Source organism: Helianthus annuus, chromosome 5 (genome assembly GCF_002127325.2).
Source record: "Helianthus annuus cultivar XRQ/B chromosome 5, HanXRQr2.0-SUNRISE, whole genome shotgun sequence".
NCBI lineage: Eukaryota > Viridiplantae > Streptophyta > Magnoliopsida > Asterales > Asteraceae > Helianthus > Helianthus annuus.
Window position 1 is genome coordinate 39,319,200 of NC_035437.2, and position 10,217 is coordinate 39,329,416.

The 10,217-nt window shown below is 44.0% G+C and overlaps 1 protein-coding gene across 1 annotated transcript; it reads left to right on the forward strand.

Moving 5' to 3' along the window:
- Positions 1-811: 811 nt before the first annotated feature.
- On the forward strand, positions 812-2,734 carry LOC110942945. The gene is made up of 2 exons (XM_022184706.1): positions 812-998; positions 1,152-2,734. The coding sequence occupies exons 1-2, from the start codon at positions 812-814 to the stop codon at positions 2,732-2,734; spliced, it is 1,770 nt and encodes a 589-aa protein (XP_022040398.1).
- The last annotated feature ends 7,483 nt before the right edge of the window (positions 2,735-10,217 follow it).

A 10,217-nucleotide genomic window follows, 5' to 3' on the forward strand; every position in this document is an offset into this window, starting at 1 on the left:
CTCATTCACCTAAAACATCACCTAAGGTTTCCCCACCCGATTGCCCTACTTCTAGTACCTCTAGCATCCCAGAAAACTTAGAACACATGGCCAACGCTAGGCAAACCGTTCACCAACAAGCCACCCAAGGCTTCACTGGTCTTGCTTCACCCATTACCGTTCCACCCATAGTTAGCGAGAACTCATGGCAGATTCCATCTTATGCCATGCAGCCCATAACCAATAGCATCCAATTCCATGGCCGAGAGGATGAGGACGCCCCGGCCCACATTAACCGTTTCTCCCGTATCCTTGCTACTTTTAGCCTTCACGAAGCCCCAAATGATGCTACTTACCTTCAGCTCTTCCCATTTTCACTAGCGGGGCGTGTGGCTACTTGGTTGGACTCTCAGCCAACTGGTACTTTTACCACATGAGCGGGCCTTCATCAAGCGTTTTTGAACAAGTATTTCCTGCCCGCGAAGGCCTCACGCCTTCGTGATCAGATTCACTCCTTCCGCATGGAGCCCGACGAGCCTTACTACCTTGCTTGGGAGCGTTTCCAAAACTTAGTCGCTCGTTGCTCCCAGCATGGTCTTTCCGATTGGGCTCTTTGTGAAAAATTCTATAACGGTCTCACCCAAGAGACTCGGGATCGATTTGACACTGATGCGGGGGGTCACATGATGGGTATTCTCACTGTAGCCAGTATTTAGAGCGTTTTGAGGCATTTGCACACTCTCAATCTCAATCGCAAGCCGATCAGCGGTATCAAAGTGGTAATTCTAATACCACTACTAGTGCACCCGCCCGAGGGGTGAACCATGTCACCATGGATCCTAGTTTAGCCGTTGTTTTGGAAAACATGTCTAGGGAACTTAAGGAAATTAAGGCTAAGGTAGACAAATGTGAGTATTGTCGAGGGGGTCATGATACGAGTACGTGTCCATTGCTAGTTGGTGAGGAGCAAGTTGATTTCGTAGAAGGAGGTTTCGGTAGAGGTCAATCTAGCGGGTTTGGTAATAATAATTTTGGTTCGGGTTGGCGTAATAATAATAATTATAATAATAATAATAATAATAATAATAATAATAATAATAATAATAATAATAATAATAATTTTGCTAATAATAATAATTTTCGATCAAGTGGACCCCCTGGTTTTCAAATAGCTCAAAATCCAAATAGGGGTCTAGGTTCACTCTTTGGTGGGGGTTCAAATGGGCAGGTCAAAGAAGGGGGGTCAAGTAGTCAGGTTCAAACAGGCCAGGGTTCAAGTTATGATCTAGGGGGTAGTCTAGAAAGAATGGAAGCAATGATGAGTCAATTAATTGTTAAGGACCAAACCACCCAAAAGAAACTTAGCGAACATGACCTTATGCTTAAGAACCACCAAGCTACTTTCCAAGACCTTCAAAGGGTTGTAGGTGATATGTCTAGGAAGTTAGAGGAGAGATTACCCGATCATTTTGCGGGTAACACCCAACCTAACCCGAATGCTCATGTAAAGGCCATTACTACTCGTAGTGGCAAAACAATAGGGGACCCTAGTGTTGAGGAGAGAGTAGTTGAGGAAGATGAAGAGATTGTAGATGAAGAGATTGAGGTGGAGGCTCCCGGAAAAGTGCAATCGAGGCTGCGCCCAGCAAGTACCGCACAGCCAGGTGAGTCTCAAGGTGAGAAGAGAGTAGAGAAACCTCCCGTAGTTGTTAGGCCTTCGCCTCTAGTAGACCTTTCGCGTGTCCCGTTTCCTTCACGTCTTAGGAACCAAAAATACTCTAATGAATATGGGCACTTCTTAGATATTTTCAAGCAGTTGAAGATTAATCTTCCTTTTATCGAGGCACTCCAGTCCATGCCTAAATATGCGAAATTTTTAAAGGACCTTCTTAGGAATAAGGAGAAGTTAGGGGAGTTGTCGAATGTCCCATTGCATGGAGGGTGTTCGGCCGTTGTCTCAAATAAGCTTCCCGAAAAGCTTACCGATCCCGGTATTTTCACTATTCCTTGTCTTTTCGGTAGTAACACCAATACTAAAGCTTTAGCCGACCTAGGTGCTAGCATCAATTTGATGCCCTTTCCTCTTTACGAGAAGCTAGACTTAGGCGAGCTTTCACCTACCCGAATGACATTATCCTTAGCTGATAGGTCTGTGAAACACCCGAGGGGCATAGTTGAGAATTTGCTTGTTAAAGTTGACAAGTTTATTTTTCCGGCCGATTTCGTCATTCTCGACATGGAAGCCGATGAAAACGTACCGTTAATTTTAGGACGCCCGTTCTTGAACACTGCTAAAGCTCCCATAGATGTCTTTTTAGGCACCATCACACTTAGAGCGGGCGAGGAATCAATAGTTTTTAAGGTTATGAATTCGAGAGGGCCTAGTGATAGAGTGCAGGTGGTATCGTTAGTGGGTGAGTATGAGAAGGACGAGAGATATGAGGAGAAGGTGATGAGTGATCCGAGTCTAGAGAAGGTGATAGGACTCAAGTGTGGGGATCCACCGGATAGGAAAGTAGAGGAATTAGAGGAGAGAATGGTGCATTTAGAATCTAAGATAGAGACGCTGAGCAAAGCTCGGTGTGGGGATAGTATTCGATATGGAGAGTATAGATTCAAACCGCCAGGTGAGGAGTTGAGAGGTGGTGAGAGAGATAAGAGTGTTTGGGGTGATTTAGGAAATGATAGGTATAATGGTGCTACAGCCCGTGAGTGTGTGTTTGGAGGTGAGCTGCATCTCTATGATCCTCCATAAGTATGTGAGAAGTTGTTACCCATTTGTAGAGTTTGTATTTTGAGTCTTTTATTTTGTACCATGAGTCTAAAGTAGTAGTTTTTGAGTCGTTTTTAGAATTGGTACTGCTTTGGGTTTTGTTTTGCTGTGTTTGTGCAGGTTTGGATTGTACCACCCGTACTCAATCTCCATTCGGGTGAGTTCGAAGCTGCCATATTGATAAACCCAAGGAGACTAGGCAACGATCGCGAATGAAATGCTATACGATCGTTCATTGGATTAAAGACTCGTACGGCTGGCACTGACTTTTGTCCTAACCAGCTAAGTCTTTTCCAACTCTCTCTGTATTTTATTTCTTGCTTAGTTATTGTTAGTTTCCGTCTTTGCATTAGGGGCAATGCAATCCTTAAGTGTGAGGATGGAAAACTGTCGTTTAGGTCTTAGCTAGTGAGTCTTGAGTCATAATATGAAAAATCAAAAAAATTAAAAAAATTTCAAAAATAAAAAAAATTGAAAAATCAGAAAAATGTCCTTTGAAATGAGAAGTTTGCAAATTAAAGCGGAAAATGATAGAAAAGATGAATTTTTGCTTGGGTTCGAATAATAATAATATGATTAAATAAATCGAGCTTGTGTCTAGTTAGGGATATGTGGATAGGCCCGGGTTTGGTTTTAAGTCCCTTTGAGTTAATACACCTTAATTGTCGGTCTGGTAGTGGGTTTTCGCCTGGGAGATATGGGAAAGTGATACTGCCGATAATAGTATAAGGGGCACCGTTATAAGTTAAAACCGTTAAAGTTTGTGATCATGCGAAAAAAAAAATAAAATAATGAGCTAGAAACTAAATGAAAGTAGCGCATTTCTATGTAGTCTGGGTTGGGGATAGTGACTTTACAACCGGATTACCGCTAGGATGTGTGAAATCGATCTTGCAAAGAAAAGAAAAAAAGTACCGAAGCCTAAGTAATCCGGGTTGGGGATAGCGACTCTACAGCAGGATTGCCTCTTGGTTAGGCAAAGCAACGTCTACGCTCATTAGGAAAAAAAAAAAAAGAAAGAAAAGCAATGAAAAAAAAAGATGAAAAAAATTTTGATTGTAAACTCTCTTGGTTTTGATATAAGACGGTTGGGAATTGGTCCAGTGATTGTTCCTTTAGTCCTATAAGCTTGAGGCGGGAGTAGGTGGAACGTAGATTCTAGCGTGAGGCCCTATGTAGATTGACCGCACTTAAATTAAAATCACATGATAAGGGCTTGAGATTGGATTCGGGCTTAAAGTGACAAGTATATTCGCAATCGCGGCTAACACAAGTTTTGGTTTTAATAAAATATACATAAGTTTTTGACCCGAGTAATTATTTGTCTCTGATTCCGTTGCATAATTCTTTTTCGGGGACGAAAAAAGGTTAGTGTGGGGATATTTGATGCGGGTAAAATACACATATTTATCCCGTGTAGATTGTATAATTTTTGTACAGTTTTTATTTGCTTTATTTAGTTTTAGTATTATATTATATTATATTGTGTTTTGGCAGGTCCTGGTGCAAATGGAGCAAAAACGAATAATATGGAAATGACCAGCCAGTTGGGCAGAGTGATGTGCCAGGGACCGAAGTAAAATTGCCGGATAAAGTTTGGGCTGCTAAGATATCCGTTAGACGAAAGTTGGCTATTGATATATTTGTTATTATTCTTAATATTAGAAATCAAAAAGTCAACATATGCACAACGCCTTGGACGAATGATGATCTCCTGGACAAATTGAGTGCAATATTATATTGGCCGAAAATAATTGAAAGGATCTCTAGTAGGCCATCAGCAAGCTACTTTGTGAATTTTTAGATTGGGCCATGGAACAATTATTTAAAACATGATGTTGATTATATATTATACCCTAATGTATACATCAGATAAGGGGCCGAAGCCCATTTATTGTTTAGACGAAAAAGAGAGTTAGACAGCAGCCGAAGGAAGCATAGGCATATATAGACGGCAGAGGGGTCGCACAAGATCAGTTACTGACGACGGGGTAGCCCAAGGATAAACAAAATGATTAATATGCAAAGAGCTTAAAAGGTTGAAAGGTTCATCGGATAAAAAGCTGCAAAATGAGGAAATCGAGAAACAGTAATCAGTCATGTCCAAGGACTAGTCTCACCAACCCATGCTCACCAACTCACAAAGTCAGAGCAGGTCTGCACAGGCACACTCTATTAACCAGGGGTCCAAAGCCTTCAACCCCAAAAGGGGAAACCCTCCATATGCAAACAGGTCTCGCTAGTATAGTTTATGCCATTTCAGGAGGAGTCTTCCACTATAAGAGGACAGCTCCTGAACACTTCAAAGACATTCCGAAAACACAGAGATTCCTTAATCTCTAGTCATTCAAAGAGTTCTTTGTCACTTCCAAACAACTCTTCACCTGATTCATCTTACATTCGTTCCATTTGCTTTCTTTTCTGGATCCGAGCTGGCCTCGGAGAAAGAACCTCAAAGCAAATAACAAAAACATACTAGTGAACCTCCTTCCACGTTTTGCAAACGTGGAGGGACCCCGCGACCTGCGTTAGGCAAAACTGAACCCTTCAGCCCTTTTGCCTAACCAGCTTAGCTACCATCCTTGGTCCCGTGTTTGTTGAATCAACAAGTTGGCGCCCACCGTGGGGCTACGCCGCTGTTTCTCCTCAAAAGAGACCTGGTACGTGTAGCTCCTTTCATTCAAAACCACCATGTCAGAAAGTGGATCTCCGGGAGAGGTAAACCAGATCCCTAACACCTCTACCCCGGGAAGTGGTCAAGCTCACACAACAATAACAACGCCTTTTTTCAACTCCGGGGAGTACACCCGAGTTTCTTACCTTTAACACACCAACCCCATCCAGATCTTGAGCTCCGTCTCCCAACGTTGGTGTGTCAGACACTCCGGCACGTGTTGAACTTACCCCCGAGGGGGTCGCTAATAACTTCCTTGAGCTAAGATCACTTCTTAACCAACATGTGAACAGAGAAAGGGAAAAAGGTGTAAGGATTCGTCTAGATTACGACGAACCTGAGCCAACGTTGTCTCCTGGGCCACCTCTACCACCCTTCGTTACAAGAAGTGAAGCCGGTCCCAGCAACCCTTTAAACCTTCACCCTTATCTGTCCACTGTGACAAACCCCACTGTTCACCCTATTCTCTCTTCCCAACCAACTGTTAGTGGTACTCCTCTGGGACACGAGTTAACACTCGACCAACTCCTACAATCCCCGGTGACCAGTTGTCCCACTTCTCTAACTACCACATGGGAGCAAGCCCTATCCGTGCTCCCTTTAGCACGAAGTGCCGTTGCCAGCACCCCTCTTGGGGTAAGTTGCTCAGTTGGTCCGGGAAGCTTTCAAGGTTTCAATTTCATACCCAACATGATGTCTCAGATGATGGCCAACTTCCCCTGGCAACACTTCATCAATCAAGTGCTTGCCGCCCAGGGAAACCATGGCAATAACAACAACGTAGGTACAAGACATGAAGAAGACCTGGCTAAACCTTACAAGCCAAGTAACCTTTCATGCTTTTCTAGACAGATAGCTGATTATGATTTTCAGTCTAAAATTAAGATGCCAGCTCACATCAGAACGTATGATGGGACTGAAGATCCCGAAGATCATCTTCAGATCTTCACTGGAGCTGCTCGAATAGAAAAATGGACGAACGCTGAATGCTGCCTAATGTTCATGCAGACTCTTGTTGGGTCCGCTAGAATCTGGTTCAACGACCTACCTGCTCAAAGCATTCGAAGCTTCGACGATCTCAGCAGAGGCTTTCTGGCAAACTTCTCCCAACAAAGGAGGTACGTTAAAGACGTAACAGTGATCTTTCAGATAAAACAACGAGATGATGAAAGCCTACGGGCATTCATTGAACGATACAAGAAAGAAGGGCTAACCTATGTGGGGGCTGATGAGAAAATGAGGGTTGCCGGTTTTATGAACGCCATAACCTCCAAGTATCTCACACGAGATTTCAATAAATCTCTGCCCAAAACCTTGGAAGAAGCCCTTGAAAGAGCCGAGGCTCACATTCGGGGAGAGGAAGCTGTGGATATCAAAGAACAAAGAAAAAGGGGTCCTAGCTGGCGAAGCAGTAGCCCAGCCAGAAAGAGAGGAAACTTTAACTCTTACGACAGACGCTCAAAGGGTTCAGACCCTCGAAGGGTTGAAGGGCGAAACCCTTCAAGCAGAGATAAAGGAATGAGTTTCACTCCCCTCACCAAAACCCCTCAAGAAATCCTGGCGACGGAAGAAGTCAAGCAAAACTTTAGACCTCCCAGACCTCTTCCCAAGAGTCGAAAAAATGAGAACTCCTCTCAGTTCTGTGAATTCCATGAAGAAAAGGGACACCACACCAATGACTGCTTCCAATTGAGAAAGAGAATTGAAGAGGCTGTTAAGTCAGGAGAACTCGCCCATTTGGTAAAAGGGGTTCGAGACAAAATGGCTGAAGGCAAAGGGAAGGAAGTAAACATGGTATATTCTGACGAAAAGGTCCCTTACAAGAAGCGACGGTTGGAGGATTGGGAGCTTCAGTGTGTCTGCTTCCCCCCAACAAGGAAGGACCCACTCCCTGGTCCCCTTGTGGTTGAAGCCATCGTGGGTACCTTGCAAACATGCAAAGCATACATAGACACGGGGGCAGCCACTGAAATCATGTTCGAGAAGTTTTTCAATCAACTAAGCAACGAGGAGCGTTTAAGGCTTCAACCCTCCGGGACCTCCATAAAGGGTATCGCTGATATAACCCTGAAGCCTTTGGGGCAAATAACCCTTGATGTCTGTCTTAAGGAGGGATCAAAGGAAAGAACCCGATCACTAACCTTCGTGGTTATCAACAGCCCTTCTAACTATGACGTAATCATAGAGAGGCCCGGACAATGTGCATTCTACATGGCAGTGTCCGTTGGCCATGGCACTGTCAAATTTCCCACTGAAAGAGGAATTGCAACCCTTCAACCCTCTCAGGAAGCTTATCTAATCGAAGGGGAAAGTTCGAGCGGTGAAAAAGACAAGCAAGGGTTAGTCATCAACCCTAAATACCCCGAGCAACGAATAAGGGTCAACCCCAACCTTTCTCAAGAGACCCTTTCATACCTTGAAAAGCTGCTGAGACATCACAGCGATGTATTCGCCTGGTCTCCCAAAGATATGACTGGGATCCCTCGAAGCATTGCTGAACACGAGCTAAGGATACCACCCAATGTAAAGCCGGTGGTTCAAAAGAAAAGAAGCTTGGCACCTGAGAGAAGCCTGGCAGCTTGCCAGGAGGTCGAAAAACTTGTATCAGCTGGCATCCTCCGAGAGGTCAAGTACCAATCATGGATTGCAAATCCTGTTATGGTCAGAAAACCCGACAACTCTTGGAGAATGTGCATAGATTTCAAAGATCTTAACAAGGCTTGTCCCAAGGATTGCTACCCTCTCCCGGAAATCGATCTCAAGGTTGATTCTCTCACAGGGTATCCGTTTAAGTGTTTTCTCGATGCATACAAAGGTTATCACCAAATCCTCATGAAGAAGGAGGATGAAGAAAAGACAGCCTTCCACACCGACAAGGGCATTTTTTGTTACCAAAAGATGCCTTTTGGCCTCAAGAATGCGGGTGCCACCTATCAACGACTCGTCGACAAGGCCTTTGAAAGCCAAATCGGTAGAAACATGGAAGCATATGTCGATGACCTAGTGATCAAAAGCAAAATGGAATACCAAATGCTTGACGATATCCAAGAAACCTTCAAAAACCTTAGAAAGATTAACATGAAGCTTAACCCGGAAAAATGCTCGTTTGGGTTTGATGAAGGAAAATTCCTAGGCCACATCGTTGGAAAGCAAAGTATCAAAGCCAACCCTAACAAGGTAAAAGCTGTCCTTGAAGCTAAACCACCAAGAACCAAGAAGGAGGTTGAAAGCTTGAACGGGAAGCTTGCAGCCTTGAAGCGTTTTACCTCAAAACTGGCCGAAAGGTCTCTACCATTCTACAAGACGCTCAAGAATTGCTCCGATAAAAGAGATTTCAAATGGACCGATGAAGCTGAGGAAGCTTTCAATCAAATGAAGCAGCACCTTGCTTCACTACCAGACATTGCAGCACCAGAAACTGGGGAGCTCATATCAGTGTACCTTTCAGTTGCCGACGAAGCCATCAGTGCAGTTCTCACTATTGAAAGAGACAAGGCTCAGGTACCCGTTTATTTTTTCAGCAAAACTCTAAAACTAGCTGAAACCAAATATCCTCCCCTTGAAAAACTCGCCCTAGCCTTGGTCCAAACAGCCAGAAGGCTTAGAAGATACTTCCAAGCACATCCTATACAAGTGGTCACTGACCAACCTGTCAAGAATGTGCTTGAAAAACCTGAAAACTCAGGTAGATTGGCAAAATGGGCAGTGGAACTAGGTGAACATAACATCACCTATGTCCCACGAAAAGCAATCAAAGCTCAGGTCCTGGCTGACTTCCTGGTCGAAGTCCCAAGCCAAAAGACTGAAGAAGTAAACACCACAACCACTGAACCCTCCAACCCTGAAGCCTGGAAACTATTCACCGATGGGGCTTCAAGCGTCGAAGGGTCAGGAGCTGGTGTAATTCTAATCAACCCTGAGGGGCTAGAATTCACATATGCTCTTCGTTTCAACTTTCAGACCACCAATAACGAGGCTGAATACGAAGCACTGATCGCTGGTCTCCGGCTAGCCAAAGAAATGAAAGTCAAAAAGCTTGAAGTGTTCACTGATTCACTACTAGTATCAAGCCAAGTTAATGACAGCTATGTCGCCAAGGAGCTAAACATGAGAAAATACAAAGAAAAATCTAAGGAGTTAATGAATACCTTCCAGGCATGCAACATCAAACAGATTCCGAGATCCCAAAACAAAAAGGCCGATGCCTTGAGCAAATTGGCATCTCTCACATTCGCCCACCTCACAAAAAAGGTGTTGGTTGAAGTGTTGAAGGCCATGTCGATTGATGAAGTGGAAGTACAAGATGTGGTCACCGAGGAAGATCCAAATTGGATGACTCCTATCAAAAAATTCCTTCAAAACAATGAACTGCCTAATGATCAAACGGAAGCTGAAAGGGTCAAGATCAAAGCAAGACAATATGTGTTGCAAGGAGAAACTCTCTATAAAAAAGGTTACCTTGCACCATTGCTAAGGTGTGTAGGCCCCGAACAAAGCAAGTATTTGGTTAAGGAAGTGCATGAAGGAATATGCGGAGCTCATTTTGGAGCTAGGTCGGTGGTTGCAAAACTCATGAACTTGGGATATTTCTGGCCTTCAATGCATCGTGACACCGTCGAGCAATTGAAGAAATGTGATGCCTGTCAAATCCACTCCCCAATACCAAAAAGTCCCAAGCATGACTTGGTCCCCATAACCTCAGCATGGCCATTCCATAAGTGGGGAATGGACATTGTTGGACCATTCCCTCCAAGCAAAGGGGGAGTAAAATTCCTGTTGGTAGCAATTGAC